Source organism: Hetaerina americana, unplaced genomic scaffold (genome assembly GCF_022747635.1).
Source record: "Hetaerina americana unplaced genomic scaffold, ioHetAmer1.1.p SCAF_1, whole genome shotgun sequence".
NCBI classification, from domain to species: domain Eukaryota; kingdom Metazoa; phylum Arthropoda; class Insecta; order Odonata; family Calopterygidae; genus Hetaerina; species Hetaerina americana.
The window spans coordinates 89,560,371-89,585,953 of NW_027286069.1; the positions used below are offsets into that span (position 1 = coordinate 89,560,371).

Below are 25,583 nucleotides of genomic sequence, written 5' to 3' on the forward strand. Positions count from 1 at the left end.
TGATATTTGTGTGAGGTTTTTTGCCTCCCATCATATTCAACTTGAAATCTACTTCATGTTCAAAGAACTAAATTTTGAACTTGTTCCCACAATGCACTCCTAGAAAGTCAACAAATTCAGCTGTTTTATCCAAGGATCTTGTATTGCCTTTAGTTTCCAATGACAATTGTCGTGCTCCGTAAATATTACAATAAGGTTGGAAATAACTAGAGATTTCACAAGGATGCAATTGAATGTTGCATTTGACCAAAGGCACTCCTTCAACTATTCATATCCATGAAAAAATGGAACTTAGACCATTGCTACATGTTACCAGCCGACCCTCATAGTAATGGCAGTGAACATAGCTATGACATTACAAACATAGCTGTAGCATAACTATGACATTCAATAAACAGGTTATGCAAATGTGGAAAACTAGGGTATTGCCAAAAGCGCATTAAGCCAATTATTATTATTTAGAAGAATGATCCTTGTGCATGTATACTACTGTTGCATTGATTGAAGAAATTAATTCCGAGAAAATAAATCGGAAGAACCATTACAGCAAAATGAATTCTTAGATTATGCCATTTACACCTCACAAAAGCTTCCACCAGTACATGAAGGAGAACTGTATGTTTATATTTTATGTGAATATCAGTAGTAGTTAAGAGATCATTCAGTTCAGCAGTTTGTTTGTATCTCTGCATAGTTGCCAAAAGAGAAAAGTAAAACCATTAGACAAAATTGTTATGTTCCAGACTATCCATGTGGCATCAGGTGCAAGAATTTGGAATGAATTTGAGAAATTCTCTAGAGGCTGGAAGATACATTGCAAATAGCTGCTATCCCACTCACTCCTTAATTTGTCATAATGCTGAAATCTGCATCATCATTTTCCAACAGCAGGCATGTATTGTCTTGTGCATCTGGATAGACAGCCTCATGCAGAGGAGTTATTTTTACGGTACATTTTCCAAAGTTTTCCTCTCTTGGGTAACATTGGAGTGGCATAAAATAACATTTAGTATGCCAGCTCTTCCCCTCTTAGCAGCTCTGTGCAGAGCAATCCTATCACTAATTTTACTTCTCTGACAAGGGTTTGCTTCTGTATGCATGAGAAAATTCAATAGTATTCTAGAATGCCAAGAAAATGGCTTTGAACTAGGTAGAGGAATCCTTCATATCATTGTTTTTATTAACTTTGGCTCCAGTTTGTCATTTATAATTTGACCACTTTAGTTTGCTACGCCTTCTCCATTATCAGCATCAATACCATTCCCTGCCGACAGTAATGGAGTCACACCCTTCTCATCTGAGTCTTCTGCATCTTTAACTACATTCAACCAAATCTTCACACATTGTGAGTTGTTCTCTTTGAAAATTTCATGAAGTGCAATGCAACCATACCCCAGTGGCATTCATATCTACGGAAGGAAGCTAATGACGAAATGAAAAGAGTCATGATTTATATCAGGGCAAATATCTTGATTAGAAGTTACATCTAATTGCAAGTTGAAACTAAAAAATAGTATGTCAAAATAATAAGTTTTTTTTAAATGATTTGAATTAAAATTATGAAAAATTGATAATTACAACCATATAAATTCTGATAATTGTAGAATTTCATGATGATTAATGAGATGCAAATAAGGGTCTTCTTAAAACATTTGTGAAGCCTAAAATATTGAGTTTATTCTTTACATAGTCTTTTTAGGATACTGGAACAATTATTAATCAGTGATTCAACTATAATATTTATATATATAATACTTCCACAAAGTGAAGCCTGAAACGATAGAATATATATATAATATCTATCATGTGATTCAGCGACAGTTATCCATGCTTTTACTTTGAACATTTATGCTATATAAGGGCTTGATACAATAGCCTTGCAAATAAGTGGATATTTCTTCTTTCTCGTGGCATTTTATAAAGTACGTACATACCTTCCAAATATTTCTGATTACCCACAAGAATGTGAATCAATTAAAATATTTTATTAGGATCTTTAATTTATATCAAATGAAATTTTTAATTATTCATTATTTTTTAGCATTTAATTGGTAATAAATTCAGATTCTGTTTATGGAAAATCCATTCTCATATGGATATCTTCTCATGAGGCTATTTTCACATCTTAGCAAGTTCTGATCTTCAAATAAGGTGGAAACAATAAGGTTTGAGAGTATGTATTATTGACGGAGGGAACGATGCTGTAGGTGAGGGAAGAAATGAGTGATGTGAGAAAGTGATTGATTGATTTGATGAGGAGTCCCAGTGTGACAGCATTTGTAGGCATGACGCCTTATGAATCCTGAAAAGTTCACAAAAAAATTACCATAAATTTATAGAAAAATTATATCCATGTTCAACAAATACATCCTTTTGGACTAGGAACTTTGGATGACAGGTGGGGAAGTGATAAAAAATGTCTACCAATGTATGTATGAGAAGAGGTGTCATAGATTCATTAAGAGCATATGGTGGGGCAGGATAAGGTGAAGAAAGACCAGAAAAATAAAGACAATCAGGTACTATTATTAATTATCTGTGTATATGAGTCCTCACCCATGGACTACAGCCTTTACATGATGGAGGGATGTGTTTTCTGATGATGCATAATGATGTTAATGAGCCTGCAGATGGCATTCCTCTTGGAAGCTGGAACTGCAGTAAATATTCTGATGGTTCCCCTCGATATCTGAGACTGTCGATAGTGACATCTTCTGATGAGGTTGGAAAGGCAGTAGTTTGTAACTGTCCCCAGTCCTCATATTTTTTCATTCGAAGCCATGAATTTGCTCTTTTCTGGAAAATTTTTCTGAGGAAATTCAAGTTATTTTTCCCTCACTGAAAATAATTGATAGATGAAACAATTCAATCATTTGAGTCTCCAAAATAGGCCAGAGAAATTAGGAACCATATCCTAACTATTTTATACATGGACTTGCAGTGATGTAGCCATGATGATAGGAGCATATCAAACTGATGTTATGCGACCCACAAAAAAAAGTTAATCAATACATCAACCTTATGCTAAAACTATACCCTGCTAATGATTCCTTTTTGCTGACACATTCTAAAAGTGTTCTACATGGTACCCTGCGAGCCAATGCTAAGGCACGAGGCAGGGGATGATTACATACCAGGCAAATATCATCAAAAAATAATTTTTTCCTAATTTCCAGTTACAATATATAAATATAAAATTATTTAAATAATGAAGATTGTGATAGCTACAGGTAGATGCACCACGGTATCTTATTATGAAATATGTAGATGTGGCTAGATGAGATAATGATAACAAACTTGGCTATATAGAATGAAAAAAGGGATGCGTTTCTCCCAGCAAGGTCAGATAGAGTTATTCTGATCTTTTATCATTCATAGGAAATATGACATCTTAAATCAATCCATTTGACACTTAATCTCTCTAATTTTATGTGCATGATCTCTTCTACCTAAGTATGAAGGAGCTAATAATACATTTTCAACATCATCACTAAAGAGACCTGCTTCAAATTTATGCAAGAGATTTAATCTGCAAATTAACCTTTCCTTCGTGAGTGATTCCCAACCTAGATCCTCTAATTTTGATACACCACTCAGGTTATCATAACAACTTTTTACAAATCTAGCTCCTCTATGTTGCATGTGATCTAATCTGTAAATCAATCCAACTTCATAATCAGGATCCCATTTCATCACTACCCACAGTTAAAGAGTTTGAGTCCAGAATATCTAAATAATATTCTTTCTTCATTTTGGGTCCAGAAGAGCCAAATGATAAATAAGAAATATATAAGTTCATTTATTTATTATTTATGTATAAAATATATTGATTATGTGGAATGGACTTAAATCTAGATTGACTCGGTGGTTACTCTAATATCTTAGTCCACTAAAAATTATACTTACTTTAAAGCTGTCCATCCTACAGACAGCCATAATGGATATGTAATAATACATAAAATTGGGGGATTTGGTCTGTGTGGCACTTCTTTGGTGCCCTTGAATTAGATAGCATTTTGGCAACCCACCCTCCCACTTGTTTTGGTGTTGTAAAAGGTGGAAGGAGATGATGATGCGAGTAATAATAATAGATTATGGCCTGTTTTTCTTCAAATATATTTGTGGAAATTACAGAAAGCGGTTAGTGATACAATCCATCACATTTATTGTTGACACGCGAGGCTCATTATGGTGAATGAGAAGTTTATAGCATGGCGTTTAGAACTTGTTTTAGTAGAGAAATAAGCCCAGGCGCGTTAGCCGCGGTAGAGTTTGTCATCACTTCTTGGAATTTCCTTTGCAGCTGCGTTCGTGAACTTGTATCCGGTCCGGGAAGAAGGTCCTCCCACACATCTTGCAGGGGACAAGCTGTTGCAGGTGGGACTCCCAAATGGCGTCGAAGGTCGCCTGTCCGTCCACTTCGCCAGTCTCTGAGGGAACAAAAACATTACGTAAACACGATAGCTCTTTTTTCCGGCATGTCCGATTATTTATACTGAACTATGATTAGGCTATTGACCATGCTTTCCCCTATTAGCATACAGTGAAAAAAATAAAGCAGGGTTATCGTTAAATTTAACGGTGATAGTCAAATCAGCAAATTTTGGATTTTCGCCACCATTCGCATTAATGCAATGGCTTTCCAGATAAATACCATTCCAACGTTACACGTAACATGAAATGTAACAATAAAATTTTTTAGGCGTTGAAGACTTTATGATAATTAAGTTTTTCTCAAAAATATTTCACTTTTAACGTATCCGCACAATTATAGTGCGATCTTTTTTCTCCAAATTTTACCTTTGATAGTCGCATTCGGGTTATATTCAAGTACTTTAAAAGCGTATCTTGCGCGTCTTCACAATGCGTTTCTGTGAGTCTATCTTAAAACACTATATTGAGGTTGAAAGTAGACATCGATTTTACGACGCTACACTGTATAACTACATTGAATACTGAAAAAGGGATTGAGGGAAAAAAATAAAGGGCAAATTGCAGAAAAGTCACAATGTGTCGTCTTGCCGATACAGAAAAGTGCTTTGAGCGTATTAGCACGCCATTCAGCGTGTCTCTCTACGGATAAATGCTACAAATTGTAAATGATATAGGCGTTCATGTTACAATGCTACATTGTACAAATACACCGGAAAACGTCTTGAGAAGTTTCAAAACAAATCAAGGTAAATTGTGCCGGAGTTTCCTTTCATATACGTTCATTCTAACCTTCTCGGTAAATAGCAGCCTCTACGCCAGTGTTTTTGTTAATATTTTCCAAATGTTTACCCTTAATGAATTTAATGATGGATAACGAAAAGAAAACTGATCACGTTAAGAAAAAGGCTTCTTCTAAACACAAAGTAAAAAAAGAAATTCGACGAAGTTATGCTATGAACTGGAAAACACTCGTAACTCAAGAAATAGGAAAAACATACTATATTCATGCTTCGAAAAAGTATGATGTTCCAGAAGCAATCTTACGCTCATGGTGGAAGCATTTTTTTCTGCATGATGCCAAGCAAGGCATCGCAAGACCTTCGCAACCCATGCGGCAGTGGAGATACATACATTTTACCCTGAAAGCCACCGCTAGGGTGTGCCAGAGGGTGATTACACGTCAGACGACTTTCGGCACAAAATACTTTTCCCCCCTTGCGCGGTCGGATGACGTCATTCTGATCCCTTATCGTTCATTGTAGAAATGTCATCTGTTTTACAATTACTCTCTCATTTAATTTACCTGATCCCTCCTATCAGAGTGCGATGGTGCTAATGATACATATTCAGCATCATCGCTGGAGAGACATCCTTCCGATTAATGCAGATTTAAACTACAGTGTAACCTTCGCTCCGTGAGTGATTCCCAAACTAGTTCGTGTAATAATTTTGATTCACTACTCAATGTGCAAAAAAATAATTCAAATAGACGAAGGAATTTCCAAATATACATAAATTTTAAAAATGCGGTCCGCAACCTCGGGAAATATCTATTGGGTGGCACATTCAGACTTGATCTCTGCTTGAACCATCAAAACTGACCTTGTATTTATCTACCGTGGTTTAAGTGCTTTTCGATGCCTGGGTTTACCTAGAAATCTTGCGATTTGAATGTAATACTTTTTCCATACAGTGTCCTGGGGTTATGGGAGATATGTTGGTAACAATGCATTCATTGCTAAAACTTTGGTTGGCCCTAGTCAGGATCTGATTTCATCTGGATTCCCATCTCATCGCACACTGCTGAATCGACACGGTCTTAGGCAAAGACTCACGCGGCGAGCAAATTATTTTCCTGGAAATCCTTGCGCCAGCACAAGCGACAATCAAAGTTTAGCCATGGCGGACGTGTCCTTTGGTCACATATATCTCTGGAGGCCATTAAGGCCATCAAGATCAAGAATCTTCGAGTTTTTTAATAATGAAGTTGTGCTGCCGGATGCCTGATAATATTCAACCGCGCTCTTTAATGGTTGCTATCGCACTCCTCCTCCATTACGTTCTGCCATGCGTGATCACATTTCTGCGTGGCCAGCATATCAGACTCGAAATTTCATCTTCTGCAGGAGCCTGTTAGTTGTTATCAGCCAAGAGGCGACGGGGACAAGTAAGCCGCTTTGCCAGAGGAGTTCTCTTAGTGCATCATTTGCATATCGCAACTAAAATCTCAAGTAGGAATGTGGAGCATTGCCGTGAATGCGTTCGTGTGTGAAATATAGTCATGCATGCAAGGTATCCTGCATGCTACTGCTAGGGTGTGTGGCAGGGGGTTGATGACACAAAACACTTCAGAATACTTTCCCTCTTAGCGCGGTCGAACGAAGTTATTCTGGTCCCTTATCGTCCGTGGGAATACTGGTATCTTAAATCTGTTCTACACTCAATGTTTCTAATTTTATTTACATGATCTATCCTACCGTAATACGATGGGGTCAACAATACATTTTCAACATCATTGGTAAAGAGACATCCTTCAAAATTTATGCGAGAGATTTAGTCAGTAATTTAACCTTCGCTCCGTGAGTGATTCCAAGCCTAGCTCCTCAAATAATTTTGATACGCTACTCAAACAATTTCATTGTATCTCATGCACTATCAGCATATTTTAAATGAGGCCTACCTAGCGAAAGATAGCATTTCTCTTTAACCATCAGTCACATTTCCCCATTACTCTTCTAATAAATCCTAATTTTTTGTTAGTTTTCCCACATACTACCTTGATCAAAAAGTTCCCGGAATAACCACCGTGTGGCGCTCCCATCGTTCCGATTTGAGTTCTGTTTTTTTTGTTAAATTGGTATATCTGTTGTTGATATTCCCTTTAAATCTTAGTGTCATAACTTGACATTTGCAAAAGTTACGTAGCCAAGAGTACATCTATCTCTGTGTGTGTTGGCGATTTTTTACAATTGCAGAAATGGATTTAAATTTGCAACAACGAACTTGTATTAAATTTTGCGTAAAAAACGGATTTAGTGGCGCACGGACGTTGGAAATGTTGGAAAAGTGTTTCGGCAACGATTCTCTAAAAAAACGGTCGTTTACCAGTGGCACGAGCGGTTCAGAAGTGGTCGTGAGTCAATCGAAGATGATGAACGCAGTGGCAGACCATCGACATCGAAAGTCGGTGAAAAAATTGATAAAGTAAAAGAAATGTTGGTCAATAACCGCAAATTAACCATCAGAGAAATAGCGGAGGACTTGAACATTGCCTATGGATCCGCCCAAGACATTGTGGTTAATGATTTGGGTTTCCGTCGTGTAGCAGCAAAGTTGGTGCTTTGTAGTATTACCCATGCTGCCGTATACAGCCGTATCTTCTGTATACGTTTCAACCCGGAGAGTTCAAAAGTAAGGCTAACGCCTACGTGTTTAATTGAGTCTACACTTTGTATTTCAGTATGTGTGATGCAGTAGGCATTCCTGAGGGAAATATACCGATTCCAAAATATTCACCACAACACACCTTTTCAAGTTTAAATCTAATTTCCAAGTGTCGAAGCAATGATGTAGAGCAACAATAAGGACATCTTCTCAAGATACTGTATCCTAAGGAATACGTATATCTCTGTAAAACTCTCTACCATCGGCAAAAATATCTATCTTACTACTAATCGGGGGTTTATGTCGTTAACATAATGAAAGAATAAAATATGTCCAATAACACTATATATTTTATCTATACCATGGGAGTTTAGTTTACTACGAGGTACTCTGTCAGAAGGATTTTTAATAAAATCTAGAAAAATCTCGTGCACTGGAACATGGTTCTCTCCTGAACCAAAGATATCATGAACAAAAAGCACAAGTTGCCTTTCGGAAACCGTGTTGATTTTTCATCAATAACTCCCAACTATCGAGGCGTCTCACTATCGAACTAGCTAAATTGCTCCATGTCCTTGCATGATATGGATATGAGGGAACTAGGTCTGTGATTGCTTGATTCCTCCCAATCTCCGTTTTTAAATATAGGTGCTACATTAACCATTTTCCAGTCACTGGGAACCTTGTGCTCTACTGGCGTCCCTTGAATTTGATTTCTAGATACGACGCAATTTTCCACCCTAGTCACTTAAATATAGGAGCTTGTATTCGATATGTCCCGGAGAATTCGTTAGGGTTGATATTTTTCAGAAAACTTTCTATTCAATTATATGACAATTTAACTTTGGGCATCGGTTGGAGGGAACGAATTGGTAAGCAATCGGAGATAGTCTTCCCTCAACGAGCAAGTTTCCGCGCCGCACAAAACTAACTTCTAAACATAAGTTTTCACTTATCATTTCTTCATATCTTTCATTAAAGTCCTTGCCATTGACATTTATTTGGGCGTTGGAGTGTTAAAAATAATGTACATTGGAAACTTTCAGTCTCATTTAAATTATGGTATAATCTGCAGGAGATCGTCATCGACGCAAAAATAGGTTGTCGTATTGCACGAAAAGGTAATAAGACTGGCGGAAAGAGTGCCAAGGAGGGAATCTTGTAAACCCATTTTTAGATTTTTGTAATATTAACCTTACTTTGGTTGTACATGTGTGTTTATTGAAAAACGTCATTATTCACCAGTGACGAATGAAAGCACTCATGAATATGCAACCGGACAGATATTGGACGTCCATTTATCTTGTCACGCAACGACATCGTGTAATACGGGAGCCTTCCGCTTAGGGGTTTTGCTTTCTAAACCTCTCCCCTACTTCATAAAAAATGCTATGAATTTAAGTTCGCTTATCATTAAAATTTTCTTAATGGCATTTACTTAGAAAAAAATTCCATGCTTCTTTCTCTTCCTTTGCGTACTCCCTCTCCGCCTCTTTATACGAAAATGACATTTACTTTGCAATTACTACGGTATGGAAGAATTTTGAAATGATAATATATAAATGTTCAAAATGATCCTACTGTGTATGTTTTTCTATATTTTATTTTAGTAGCATGCTTATGTTATTATGCGCTTACTAACTTTTCTTGTATTTTAAATTGTGAGAAATAAAAGCACTAATAAAATATTACTATCAATTCCCTCCTATTTATCCCTTCACTTCTTTTATGACATATTATGAATGACTATGGAACAGATGTTCCCGGAAAAAATTCCATGCTTCTTTCTCTTTATTTGCGTACTCCCTCTCCGCCTCTTTACACGAAAATGACTTTTTATGAATTCCCAAGGGAATGCAAGTCACCGGAACGATGTTCTGCATCGTCGATGGCACCCGTGTCTTCGTTCCATCTCTTCAGACAATGACACCGTTCCAGTACGGTCGAGTAATCCTTTGTGTCCCAGATATCAATAAAGGTTCAGCGATCTAATTCGAATGATTTTTATCCGAATGGAAGGAACGCTGCGTCTTGTCTCGAAGCTCCGGAATCCTCAAAACTCGATAAACGTTGCAATCGAAATAAGATCAGCGTACCAATGGGTAGTATCAATTCAATTCCCATCGATTGGGAATTACGATAAGATTCAGAAGGATCGATTACGGTGATTTACATTAGATCACCCAATTTCATTCTCAGGACTGAAATTAGATGGAAAGGTGATGAGCTTACAATACGCGAGCACCCTTTACGAATGCAATACATAGATGGATGCACTGTACAGTACAAAGGGTACGTTTAGCTTCCACTAGAGCGAGAAGCGTTTTCAATACTTTTAATGGCGTCATTTAGTGTACAATAACAGTGTGTATTTATCCGTTTCTTACATTTACGTGGTTTAATAACCTATCGCAATTGATATTTAATGGATTGAGACCTGCTTTGACGGTGCTGTGGATGTGACAAATGCACGTTCGTGGGTGCGACCGTTCAACTCATTCCTCACATATTTTTACCACCAACAATCCTCTGTCATGGCCGAATTGTCATGTCCTTGCATGTCTTTTGGCGCTTGGCATGTTGATTAATGTATACAAATTGGAAATCGAAACATATTAATAGCGTCATCCTCATATGTGGGATAAAAATGCAGTGAAATGATTTTAAAAAAAACCTCCTAGCGTACCGAATTGAGAAAATGAAAGAAGAATTGAGGTCAATTCTTAGAGCGACACTGAAAAACTATTTTAAAACATGGGATTTTCCCTTTCAAGTTTGTCTTCATTAACAATCCATGTTTGTAAATAAAATTTTAAAGCATTAAGGTTATAGCTATGATTTTTAGGTAGGAGATATGCATTACAGTGGTAACTTTCCCGCAAATTTATTTCAAAAAGAGGGCACACTATGAAAGTGATTTTTGCCACTTAAAAAAAAAATATTTTGGTTATTAGGTGATAAATTAACAAAATAAAATTTACCCCATATAAAGCACTCTTCGAGCCATATTATTATAAAAAGTTTCAAAAAATTCAACTGCTGCCTCACCCAACATTTTTAGACCTTTAAAATGGCTGATTTATTTATTCGGCCATATTTGACTAAATTGTTTCATGGACAAAAACTGAGAAGATTAGAATTTTTGGAAAAAATTACTATTACTATTTTATCCTATTTTTTCTGTCCAATAAGAAAGTGTTAATTTAGTATAAAATGTAATTTGGTTTGTTTTAGTAAAGGCGACCAAAATTAGAAATTCCTGAAGTGAGAATTTTGTCTTTCATATCTTTAGCACTTTTATATAGCTTTTTATTTATATCAATTTTAAAAGAGAGCATTAGTATACTTGCAATCACATTAAAGCTTGTCCCAGTCAAATTTCTGGGCCATAGAAATCGTCGAAATACGCATGTGTGCATTTCTAAAAAGGGTCCCCCTCACAGAGTTCGAAGTAGGAGGAAAATAAAAAAAATCACTTTGCTCGACTAAAACATGGAGCTATTTCTACGATAACGTTAAGTAAAACCAAAAATAGTGCACAATTTGTCATTCAGCCATTTGATGATTCATGTGGAATGGCCCAACGTCAATATGAGTCGCAGGCAGAAAAATAAATATTCTCCTCCGAACAAAATGAACGGAGCGTTGAGGGTTTCCCTTCAATGATTCGTGTTTCAGAAATACCGCATCCGCGCTGGATCGGTGGATATCACAAGGAACAAATGCGGTCGGATGCAACCCAAAGCAGAAAAATTTCGCAGTAGGGTACAAAGACCCTGAAAACTGGTACAACACGGGGAAAACATCACGAGGTGAGACGAAAATGAAGTGGTCTAAGGACAGAAATACAAACTATGCTTTCATGGGGTGCTACTCTGTTCCATTCAATGAGGAATCGAAATTGTTGAACCGCGACAATGACGAGTTCTGATGTCACCACCTTTTCGATTCCCCATTGTTTGTATACATTAGAGCCGGGAATAGCCGTGGCGTCATAACATCGGCATTGTTTTCGAGGAACGGCAATTTCCGAAAAAAAACGAAACCTTATTGAATATCAAACCCTCACAAATATCAATGAAATTTCGATATAACATTTCGGTCGACCGAACAAAACATTTGACGGTAGCGACTTCAAGTATGTATCTCGAAAATCTATCTTAGAAAAATTACAAAATACCTACATTGACTCAGGGGTGGGAAAAGTCACCGAATGTTGGAGATTTAACTAAAAAGTTCTTATTTTCACTTATTCTCAGTTTATTCCGGAATCAATTTCCCCAAACCCAAACGATATCGAAATCATTTCCAGTTTTCTCTCCCCAGTGAAATCACTCGATTACTTGGAATCTCAACCGAGACCGTGATAAGTTGAATATTAATTGAAACTTGATGTAAACTTTGATGTTTTCACAATACGTAGTTTAATTGTATCCAAGTCTACTCGCACCTTCACATCCTTACCAGACGTTGCATGGCAGCTAATTTTTCTGAGTTTTTCAATCAGCTGATTTATTCATTTGCACCTCAAGTGTGTTTATGGCACATTGACCTTGTGTCCAAAATGTTTTCGGTGGAGACGCTTCTTGCCGTGATTTTTGAAATGCGCAAAATGTATCCGTATTTAATTGCGGTATACATTTTTCACTGCCTGAAACATCACGCCGGTGCACATAGCTCTATTCCAAGCTTTTGATTCCCGTCGTGTCCCAATGACATCCACGCGTCGTGCTCTTAACTATGTTTAAAAATGAACTGTGTCCGAAATTCTTGTGCTCATGGTGAAAGTTAAAATAGAAGGGTAAAAACTGGAGCAGGCGGAACAGTTTATCTACCTCGGATTGTGTTCTGGACCATGATGGTGAAAGTGGTTGGGACAGCAGAGGGAGAATGTGTAGGGCAAGGCAGGTTTGACAAGGAGGTGAGAATTAATAGTAGGGACGTCGAGTAAGGAGATTAAGAAAAGGCAAGTGACAAATTTGATACGTAGCGGGGTTTTCTACGGCGCGGAAACTTGGTCGTTGAAACAAGACGATAGGCTTAGATTGGAGACTTTTGAGAGGTGTGGGCGGGGAGAAGGATGGAAAAAGTAAAATGGACGGAAATGAAAACAATCAGGGAAGTGCATGGGCAAGTTAGGGGAGGGGAGAGGATTGTTTGGACAAGTACGAAGGGGTAGGTAAGGGGCCCAATGATTGCGCTCAAGTTATTAGGTATAATTTCTATTCTTGATTCTCATGTTATAGAGAATCGTGAACTTTATCCTTATCCAGGGGCGACCAGACGCTCTGCGAAATGAAACAGGATAAGATGACAGAGTCTTCGCAAATGGGGACGCAAATTTGTTTTGAAAGATTCTCGCAAACCGTGGTCGGTTCTGGCTAATGTGGTTTTATGGTCGACGCTCGACTTTTATGCATGTTTCCCTTTGTCATTTTCGACGTTGTAAAACTCGAGAACAGCCAGCACTTTTTACAAAGAAGTCGTAAAAGTCCAGCATTTCGAATCCTGCCTCGAGAGTTAGCGGAAAAAGTACAACGGATTATGAAAGTTCGGAAATCATTCCGCATCGTTTGATATGAGTTTTATGAATCCTCCGAGACAGTACGGAACACAGTCATATGGTGTACTATATGTCAGTCATATGGTATGTGTCAGTGTCAGTCATATGGTATGGTATGTATTTCAATTTCAAAAATATTTAATGAAATTTCGATCAAATTTAATTACCACGGGGTTTCTGAAATAAGTTGAAATAATTTCAAAAATCGGGTTTAATTTATTTTGAAATTTACTTCACTCTATTTTTTTACCCAAAAGAACCGAGATCTCAATCATGACGAAGTCGTATCAAATATGAAGAGCAACTTTTTAATCTCGTCTTGAGAATGCGGATATAGATGCAAACTGATCTTTCACCTATTTTTTCGTCGTGAGAGTTCGCCTATAAAATGAATCACTTAAATAAAATCTCAATCCACCGCAAGACTGCATTCAAAGCAATTACGGCATGGGCAAAAGGTGAAAACCGCTGGATTTTTTTCATTGCGGGGACCGAAGGTCTAATTAAGGACCCTTGGAGGCTCATTAGACGAAGATTCGAACAACCAGGAATTGGCGAGCCTCGACAATGGCGAATTTTGGACTTCATCTCTTTTCGACCAATACCAAATTTCAAGCGTAAGAATTGAGAATCATCCGAGGCCGTGGCGTCACAATCACGCCATTGTTGCGGGACGGAAATGTCCAGATTCGACTGAATAATCTACCCGAGATAAAAAGAACTCCCTCGAGTCTCCTCGTCCTCTGATATCAACAAAAGGTTGGAAATCGATGCATTTAACCTTCACGGAATCACGATGACTCTGGACGCGAATGGCTGGAACATAGATGGCTGGCGCTTGATTTCGCGGAAGTGGAACAGGTGCCGTTCTCTCTCAACGTTAGGGGGGTGGTAGGTGTGTGTGAGATTACGGGGAGGGCAAGGCCAGGCGACCGAACCCGTCTTTTTTGACCGAGGGGGTGAATGAACCGTGGACATCGATCGTCGGCTCCCTCCACTCTACCCCACAACAACCCTTCTCCTCCCTTCTCCCACACACCACCCCAAACCCCGAGAACCTCTCTCTCTCTCTTTCCACATCCATAACTCCCACTTCGCTTAAGATCCAGTACTGGTTCCCCCCCCCACCCAACCAATGCCATCGCACTCTGGCTAGATGCTGAGCGATATGATAGACCACTACCTTGAGTCCACCCCCCCCCAATCCACCAGAGACGCCAGGAAGTAATCTTCCGCAGTCATTACTAACTCAAAACTTTTGAGCGCACAATCGACCTCCAGAAGACGTGTGACATTCACACTTTAAAAGAGTAGTAAGGAGGGTAGGGTAGTTCCTTTCCACGTGTCACCATTCCGTTTCCCTGTTTGAGACATGTTGCACGAAACTTCATACTGCTTGGGTGCACCTGTGGGGGTGTCAAGGTGAGTGCTCCGGAATCGAACCCGGGCCCTCCGCTCGATAGCCGGACGCTCTACCCACTGAAATTCCTCGCCCCGAAATAATAGTCGGGGATATGGATCTTAAATATGCAAATCGCTCCCGAATTTAGAGGCATGTGATCCAGAGGTCGTCAACCCATGCCGGAGATCTGCACCGCCGGGGGACTTTGTTTTTCCTGCTCCTGCTCATATATATTTGTTTATGACAAGAATTCGATAAAAAATTAATAGTACCTTTATTTTATATCAAGACACATTATATTATTTTTGTACTAAATGTCACCGACATTATAACACAGGTATGAGAGTTGAAACAACACACTACCGGTCTTCGCTGAGTCACTGACAAAATACCAATACCAAGATACCACTTCCCAAATTATTAACATTCCAGTTTTTACCTTTATATGTATAACGTAAAATGTTACAACGACTTTCTGGTAAATATTTCATATTCACCGCTGCACTCAAGGTTCTTGTCTTACATAAGCACTGAAAACACGTACTTAAAACATTATTCTGCATGATATTACCAAAAGGAGCAATCAAAAAGGAAAGCAAAGCAAAAAGGGAAGCAAAAAATCAGCAATGAGTAACATTAATAATATAAATAGGACCTTACTTCCGTGAAAAATTTAGAATCATGGAAAAACATAGCGATTTTGCCAAGGAGCTTCGCAAAAATTCAAACTCAGTCGCTAATTGCTACAGAAATAAACTGGCCCGCTCTTACATGGCTCATTTGAAGAATAAACTAAATCCAAATGAATTAACCAAACTCTATCGACATGATTAAAGGAAGGGAGAGAGAGAAGGGAGGATGTTTTGAAGACTGGAGAAGAGTACTAATGTGCGGAAGGAAGGGAAGGGGATAAGGAGAGGAAGTGGAGGAACTTAGCGACTCCTAGAAGTTGGGCAAGTAGATTAAACATTCTGATGGTGATCGCGAGCAAATTGTGTACGTTATTGGGTAGGGGAACAGCGGGTGAGAAAGCGATGAAGTTTGCACGTGACTGAATTCGAAAAACAAGTGTGGTTGTTCGGGGGCAAACTCAACGCGATATCCTGGAAAATATTATAATGAATAAAAGTCTCAAATCGGACGGAGGAGATTCTTCGTTCGATAATTCATTTCCAACTCCACCAAAGTTATCGACCTTAAAATAAACGGTGACCATATGAAATAATTGATTACTCGGGGGCGATGAACTTGGGACGCCCGTAGATATCACTTCAAAACACTCCGACCGAAAGTGATGAATAATAATTTAACCAATGCCGTCGTAGATTGTGAAAAAGTGACATTGGAAAATAACATATCCGTTAGTTAGTTGTCATAAATTAAAATTTACGAAAGTTAAATTTAAACAAAAGTTGAGGTTTTTCTTGCCAGAGTCATTGCACCAGTTTTTGTAGTCGATAAAGTGATCTGCCAAGTACTTTCACGGAGGACGTTGCCTTGGCAGCCAATGTAAATAATATCATGATCCCAACGTTAAGTAAAATGATTATTGCCGCTTTGAAGTGCTAAATATTATGCGTCATTAAAGTCTCCAAGTGCCTTTAGTAGCCATGCCCGCCATGGAAATTGAATGAGTTATCAGCTTTGGTTATCATACGTAAATATCTCGTCAAGCACGTCAGAAAAAAAGAATAATTAATGCGCTGAACTTTTTTATAAATTAAGTGAAATGCGCGACACAGTTTTTTAAAATCTGAATTAGTTTTTTTAGTTAATGGGTGTATCTGATGTGGTCGTTGAAGTTTCCTTCGTTTGTTCGTTTACTTGTTAAACCTTGCCAATAAAAACTTGTCGTACATAATGAAACTATGCCGGAAAGGACCGCTTTCGAAAACCTAAACTACCGCTATCGTATATATTGCACTTGAAAATTGTTCTCCTTTTGCTGAGATAAAGAGGACCTTGAGCTGTGAAAATATTATTTCTAAATTGAGTCATTATCTTTCATGTGTAATATGTTTGGCCACACAACAAAATCCCGCCAGCATTCACAGGACGCCCAAAAATACATATGTATATGCACATTGCCGCATGCATGGCAATCTCAATAGCACAATAATCTACGCTCATCCTTTTGCTTCAAAGATCAGGTCTCACATTCATGTAACGCTACGCTCCATATTAAAGAGTTCGCTGAATATTTTCACATATTTACTTTGTGTACCTGTCATCGATTCCCTTCTTCCTATAAACGCTTCTTTCGCTATCGCAATTCCTCCCTCATTTTCACCATTTCTATGTCTCTTTACTTCTAAAATGCGTGTACTATCCAGATACCAGAACCGCTGCACCTGGTTGAGTTTATTCCCCCAACTTTAATGCTTGGCTTTGCTTTCCTACTTCTAGAGGATTACTTTTGAACCCTCAATCCGCACATATGCCTCATACATAAAACAACGTATTATATAATGAATGTTTATCATGTATATGCCACATACATATCTATAGCTGTATATATGATTCATGTATCATAGTCTTATACATTTTTGTGAATTTTCTAGGGAGGTACAGGTTGTGGTAATGAAATTGATTGATACGTATCACCAGAAATTCCAGATGGAAACGGCACAGCATATTTTTTTAGGACATTATTTCATTTAAGAAGAATTAATAATAGAAATTCATGAGTAGGCTCCAAAATTGCGCTATTATAAGAACGTCAACTGCATTAATTTCCGAGGATATAAATAAGCGGAACCCAAATCACCTCATTTGATATTAACCGTTCTCACTAGCCTCACGCGTCTTGTCTTGCGAATTGCACGCGAGAGAATGGCCAGGAAAGTTGGGATATTAATTTAAAATAAGAACCCATTAATAATGTATTTGTTAACATATTAATTATTTCCATGCATCTCCTTCCGCTCAAAAGAGAACGGATTTGGTGCGGAATGAGGTAAGTGGTTGTTGGTTTTGGGCAAGGCCGTTTCCCGATTCATTTTTTGCCAGTCAGATAAGAGAGAGAGAGAGAACGCACGCCGTCGCTGGAGGATAATGCCACGATTTTTTTTACAGCGCCGAAAAGAACACGGATTGAACTGAGCGTCTTTCCACGAGGCATATCGTAAAAAAATAATGGAACATTTCTTTTGAGCATCGTAAAAATAATTGGAAAGTCTTGTCATAAAAAAACTGCATGACTTAACATTTACGTGTTCTTAATTATTTTCATTTTTTGCAAACGCTGTACCAAACCGTCAGTCGGGTTGATTAGTATGTTTATGGTATTTTAATAGAATAAAGTAATGATTTATTTGTTTAGTCATCTGCTCTATAAAAACATTAAATAATTGTCACTATCACTCGAAAAAATTAACACATGATAATAAAGTTTCTCATTATATTTAATGCTTTTTTCATTATTGCTCTGAAAAAAATCATTTGATTTCAATGACGGAATGAAAAAAACATAATTCACGGGTGAGACGCGGTAGTAGAGTTCTTCCGCATCCAGACGCAAATAGATTTCGTGTCGATCGCCGTGGGACCGTTGGCTAAGCCTAATTTACGATTCTTATCTATTTCCAAAGAAGTCATTTTATTTCTATCAGATGGCGTTTCCAAGCGCTCACGTAAATTTCATGTATCGGCTTAAATACAATTTCAAGATTAACACGGATCGAATCAACCCCTTTAAAATTACTTCATATAATGAGCATTACTTCAACACATTTCCCAATGATATCTTTGGGTATTTCACAAAAGATATACGGACTTATCCGGACGTCTAAATAGTTGCAAAGACAATCAGTACTGAGTTTATTTGATTGAAATGTCATGAAACACAAGGCAATATATATATATATATATATATATATATATATATATATATATATATATATATATATATATATATATAAATTATAATCGCATTAGGGATCAACGTGTCTTTTGTGCTATAAATTAAAGCAAATTGATTTACTTTCCGTTCACGAGTAAGGAAGAAGACTTTTTTTAAATTTATATAACTATTCCATCAATCAAACTTGTTATTTTTTATTAAAAAATAACACAAAAGTAATGTTTAATGAATAGCAACGTACATAGCAACGTACTGCAAGACATGGTGTCCCGTTTAATCTAATGAGAATAATTGATCATTTAAAAAATACAAGTTGATGAATTCACCAAATTAAGGTTAACATTGTATTTAGATCTCCGTTCAAGTTCAACAAGTATTTTTCTCTGACCTCAGCTAACGTTGAACAACCTATTTAGGAAAAAATTGACTCTTTTTTAAAACTAATCGAGAGATGGGGTGTACTTGTACTTCCCACGCATTTCCGAGTTTCAAATAAAATGCTAAAATGCACAGTACAAAAGTATTTCTTAATATCGATTCAAGATTTCAAATTTCATGCATCGAAATTTCCCAGCGATCGAGGCGTTTTTCGTTCAGTAGCAGTACGTAGGTATTAGTAGAGGCGAGCGAAAGGTCAATGACACTAATAAGGATAGTGAGGGTGATTTGATAGTGATGGGGCATTCATCGGATGGGGGAAGAATGGGTGAAGAGAGAAATCCGGCGTCGGCATTAGCCTACTCTCAACGATATGCACCAAGAGATCACACAGCATGTCTCCGTGCTCGAGTACTCTACTTACTTGACGCTTGAAGTGCTCTCCACGTGACACTCAATTAGGGATATGGATATCACTGAAATTTTTTACCACCGTCAGGATTCGAACACGGCCCCTCATCGTGGGATACCAGTGCAACATTTACCGCACTTAAGCGGTTTTCTTGCCCGTTCAGGGTCCATTCGAACTATTACCCCATTCAAACTCTTATTCGTTTTATTAAACGTTTCCAAGGAATCGAATCAATTTCGAAGTGGATATAAATCGTTGAGGTCTTTTCAATCGAGCTCGAGTTTTGAATCGAGCCAAATTTAGTTCATAAAATTACCGTATTCGTGCATGAAAACTCGTGCACACACAACTGCATCAGCAGGTGACCTTCGTCCATTCTGCTGATCTGATCACACTACTAACGCAACGAGGGCAGGGACTCTCGCAATTCTAACACAAGTGGGGCGCACGCGCGTACACACACACACACACACACACACACACATAAGAGCTTCGACTTAGGTTTTCTCATAAATAATAACTCCTTTTACAAATATTTTTACGAATTTAAAATATTAAAACTCGTGGAATAACTTCTCGTAATATTTTATTAAAATCTGAATTCGTGAAATCGTTCAAAAGAACGCCCAAGATGTGGAAAATGTTCAGGGTTTAGTACCCAGGGCAAGAAAACTGGGTGTTGGTATCTCAGCACCTAGGATACGAATCTCAAGCACCGATAAAACCAAATCACTTTTTTATAAGTATATTACATTATCGGTAATGTTAACGCATTGGCGATAATGCGTAATCGACAGACATCCTTTGGTGCGGAGGGTGGATAAAATCTTGAACTAAAAGTCTGAAAGCCACATCTCTTGGGTGAAAGCATCTCTTGGACAAGCATTATTTTTTCTGGAATGGCGAAAACCAAGCTGAAAACCCATCTGAAAAAGAAGCTCGGCATTGGTACCTAGGGTGGGAAAACTAGGTAATGGTACCTCTATTCCAGTACGCATAGCAGGAATCCTAGGAACTCGTAGCTTACGCAAGAACCCTGGATATTTCTCGGTACTTGGATATTACATGTAACGACCCTTGAAATTATATATCGTGTATTTTTTCGAATTAATCGGAGGAAACAATTGTGGAAAACACAACCTTAACGGAGGCGAATCTTCAAATTTGCATTTTTTTCTTTAAATTGATCTCTGGACATTGTTTCTACAACGCGGCATGTCCTAATTAATGTTATACTATAGAGCACATTTGCTTGTTTTAATTTTTAAAGTTTTCGCAGCTATTTTAAACGCCCCACTTTGCAGAAGTTTCCCTGCGTTGCCCTTCATGCCTCAATTCCCTAGTTTTTCCTCACTAGATGGCATCTGTTGCATTTATTTCGTTCATTAACTGTAGCATGTATACTTGACTAATTTATAACCTTCTTTCAGCGCTATGTTTCGAGGATACTATCCCCCTAACTCTGAATTTTAATGTACATTACAACTTGAAATTTTACGAGGAATGTTTCCCACAAATAGTTCGATTTGGTTCGATATCAATGAATGCGTTTATAATTTGAGTAGGTTTCCCACTGGGGACCGTAATACCACCGATCCTAAACTGTATTTTCATTAAATATATTCCCAAAACAGAGCTCACTATATTATTTATTTTTGGTGACGATACAACTATACACTCCTCTCATAACGTAGCTCAGATTTGATAAAAAGTGCAGAAACGCCTCTATTTCTTCGCCAAATTGATACTCAAATGGAAAATTACAGCTAATCCCAAGATATGTCAAGAAGTCATATTTTTGCACCACAAATAAAATATAACACCTATATACGCCCCACCCCCTCTCTCTTAAAAAAACGATCCTATTCCAGAATGCACCACATAAAATTTGAACGTGTCAACTTTAACGAGTACAAGCTAAAATTAGCCGTCACTTCAGTAATTTTACGAAGGGAATTCGAAAAGTAAGGGCCATTTGGTCATAACAAATATATTCATTAGGAAAAGTTTTTGATTGCGGTTTAAGTTTCCTGAAAGCGTACCTCACATTTCTATATAATCGCCTTTTACTTCTAAGCACTTTTCATTACGATGTACCAGATTCATTTATACCTCAGCATAGCAGAACTTTCTTCGTCTTACTCGCCAATATATCAAGACCTCAACCTCCGTTCCATTACAGGTACCACATGGTTTCACAGAAATAAACGAATTCAATAACTTCGCCAATTTTTATCCGTATCGTCGTGGAAGCCCTCAGTTTTCACTCTAAAATTAGATGAAACCAAGATCCTCTCGTCCATACCGTATGGACATTTACATGTATCATTCATGACAAATTAAACCCACCAAGCAAAATAATTTAGTCCTGTAATAAGTTTCCCGTTGCTAAAACTAAAGTTACAATCCATCCGCCCTTGACACATTTAGTCGATATATTTGACCCATTCATTACTTTTCCTTCGACCAATTCCTTCGATAACGATCAATAATTAATCCTCCTCGTATATTATCCCTCTCAGAGCCGGATTAATGTGGACAATTCACCAACGATAAGTCATTAGGACCAACCTATCCAAGCATAAACTAGTACTTCACATACACCAATTTTAAGTCCACCATATAACACGCAAACGTCCCACCTATCATAATCAACACAAAATTCCTCTTCAATGATCCCGTTTAAAATGTCATCCGTATGAAGCCACCTCTTAAGGAATGCTAATGAGGAGAAGACAGGGCAATCTGAACGTCGGCCTGACAATTTGAAGGAGAAAATGAATGAAGACTTACTCCAGAATATGCAAAGCGTTAGGTTTTGATTCGTCCGAAACCATTCGCAGGTGAATCTGGCGGTGAAGTAGTACTATTGGCTACCGAATGATCCGGCATCGAAGTTCAGTTTGGATTCTGGTGGCGGAGACAGTGTACTCGCATTGTTGGCTCACCCCCTTTTTTGCAGCGAAGACTAAGAGTGACTGCGAAAATTGATAGGCTGTTCCCATGGTCAGGGGCGAAAAAACAGGTGGGCGTGAATTATTGAAGTCCCACAGGGCTCCATGTGATGGCGTCTCTAATTTCTCATAGCATTTCCGCAAAATAACAGGAAATAAAAAAGGATTGGACAAAAAATAATTGTAACAGTTACCTCTATAATTATTTCCCGTGCATAAATCACTAGAAATCGAATTGAACTACTAAACATCAGTCATTCGGTTATACACAAATTACGAAAAAGCAGTGATTCCAGACTCATGCCGAACAGCAAGGCGGTTTTCAAATGAAGTATGAAATGCAGTAGAAGTAGGGGTGGAAACCAACAGCCGCAGTCATGTTCGCCATTATGGAAAGGAGGGTAATTAGGTGGAAGCACATTTTTTAGGGAATGGGGGAAGAATGAGAGAAGAGAGGAACCCGGGATTGTCATTAGCCTACTCTCGACGAAAGGCGCCAAAGCGCCGAAAGGCGAAAGGCGCCACACACAATCAAACGTCTCACCCGGTGGCTGGCATATTCCATATGAAGCGCTCTCCACATCGAACCCAGGTGGGGATCGGTTTACTACCGAACAATTCGTCCACCGACGGGATTCGAACGCGGCCCATCGATGTGGAAAGCAAGTAAAATAGTCACCGAACCAAATCGATCCCTTGAAAGAACTAGCTTATCTTGGCAAACCAAGACATCGGCACTCTGCCACAAAATTTCGCACGGAAATATATAATATCAAATAAAAAAAATAGATAGAAAAACTAAGAGCAAGAGGAAATAAGAAAAGAAATTAGGCCATGAAATTTCGGTCAGACTGAATAGAGTCACAATTACTCTACCTGTGAATCGTATCTCGGGCTTCTGGGGCTCCGGGCGCCTCCTCTCCGGAGGAAGCCTCTCGTTCTCCGCCCTCCACTTCTTGAGGCACTGGGGCTCGTGGATGGCTATGGACTTGGTCCCGAACTGCTTCCCGCAGAGGTAGCACAGCACCACCGGGGGCCTACCAGGGGTCCCCGGCCCGGGCCGCGGGGAGACCGATGGCGGCGGCGGCGGTGGGGCCTTGGCTGACTGGGAGGCCTCCGGGGTCGCCTCCCCGCCCCTCCGCGGCTCCGGCTTCCTCTGCCCCGGTGGAAGTTTGTCGTTCTCAGTCCTCCACTTTGCGAGGCACTGCGGTTCGTGGATGCCGATCGACTTGGAGCCGAACTCCCTGCCGCAGATGTAGCAGGGCATTATGGGACGCCTCGGGCTCTGCTGCGGGGGCGAACTGACCGAGCTGCTGCTACCGGGGTCATCCTCGGGCTGGGCACCCTTCTGGAAGGATTAATGAGCCAGGGGTGGGTGAGTGTCAGGGGTGACATTGTCATCGTCGCTCTTATCATTATAATTTTCTCCTCAATCGCTTTTACATCTACCCCCAGTCCCAGGCAGCGATTGCCATTTTTCTCCCGCGGTACCGACCGAAAGGAGGAAGGCTGTCCTGCGTATAAGAATCCCGTAAATCAACGTCAACTCTTTCAACCGCAACGTCCTGTGAACGTTCATTTTTAATCAAGAAAAGCTGCATTTTCTTTTTTTTATTCTCTCAGCAACACCCTGTGCTAGGCACGGAAATTGGATGGAAAATAGAGCATTATTCGGCGGAAGAGGGACATGGTGGTAATCGATGAGGTTTTTTCCCTCTGGGAAATTCCTTTTAGCGCCTACTGCGACTGTTAACAATTATTCACAGGGAGCATACTTCGGTCCCGAGCCGTGCTTCACACGTCTCCGCGTCCGAATCATTAAAATAAAATATAGATTTTCGTTGTATACGAATACTTACAGATCCTACCATGCAGGCTGCTAAGAGGGCGGGTGGCAGGGAGTGTTAGTTCGACATTCATTGGAGTAATTGGGTATGGATGGCATTCTTGAAGTCCAGTTTGACGTAAATTATGTTTCCCGCTGTCGTTCTGTTGAATGGTTGGAAGGAAAAATATTCCTGCATGGCCTCCACGTTCACCCTCCTCGTTCAACCTCCAGGATCATGTGTACGATATGTGCTTCCGCTGCCAGCTGACATAACCGACTCAAGAAACAGGATTGAAGCAGTTGTTGCAGCAGTTACTCTTGACAGACTGATCAAGGTTTGGGAAGTACTCGCCTATCGCCTCGATGTGAGCTCACACTGAACACTTGTAGGAAAAACTATTTGCATTGCTCTTTCATTTGATTAATAGTTAATAATTGTAAGTTAAATTAATACACATTGCAAAGCCGTCAAAATCCAGATATTCATATTGAAACACCATGTGCATATATTTATTTTAATCGATTCCACCTAATCGTTTAAAATTACCAATCTTCCAAAAACCAAATATATCTGATTTAAAAAAAATTCAAATTTTAATTATAACTACTGCAATATATATTTATAATATTTTTGGGGTTAAAAGATAACCCTGATGAATTTTCTAATGGAACTCATGTGAACGTTTACAACACAAGGAATAAAATTAAAATGAATATCACAGGCTATCCAAAAGGTAACAGCACACATATTCGCGGGCACAAAGCTTTTCAACGAGTCGCCAGTGACGGCAAGGACACTGAGCAATGAACATGCAAAGCATAAGTAGAAGTCGTTTTCCAAACCCTTTTTACTCAGTTCAGGAGTTGGCATCATAAATCATATTTGAATGACCCAATGGTGGTCTGATTGTGAGTTTGTCTCTATTACATAAATGTCACACACACATATAAAGGTATTCACCTTTGACAATATCCAGTTTGGTTGTACCATTAACAGACAAATGAAGTATTATCAATATTGCAGTCTTCTCTTCAACACCAGCTCAAGTGAAAGTCGACCCTCTATCCCTTTATCCCTATACCCCTTTCTCCCATCCTACGAGTATTTAAGGCTCCGCCATTGGCCATTCCCGCTGTTCAACTTCTTTCCTCCATTCTTCGCCATGCTCATATCTCAGAAGTCTTTAATCTTCGCTAACCTTCTTCTCTATAAGACCCAGTTTTAAATCCATATGGCATCCATGTGGACATTTTTAAATAGAAAGCTAAATTTTAAAACGGGGGCTTTGACTCCCTTATTCCTCTAATGCTCTGCAAGAAGTACTCGCAAAAAGTAACCTCATCACCAACCAAGATTTTTTTGAAA

General features: G+C 38.8%; 1 protein-coding gene across 1 annotated transcript in view; it reads right to left on the reverse strand.

The window, feature by feature from the left end:
• Nucleotides 1–4,100: 4,100 nt before the first annotated feature.
• Nucleotides 4,101–25,583, reverse strand: part of LOC139694321 (uncharacterized) — a 90,300-nt gene continuing 68,817 nt past the window's right edge. Inside the window, exons 4-5 of the mRNA XM_071592811.1 lie at nt 23,266–23,737; nt 4,101–4,430 (exon numbers count right to left, since the gene is read on the reverse strand). Of these exons, the coding sequence (XP_071448912.1) occupies nt 4,279–4,430; nt 23,266–23,737 (624 nt within the window). The 3' untranslated portion in view covers nt 4,101–4,278. The remainder of the gene's footprint in view (nt 4,431–23,265; nt 23,738–25,583) is intronic.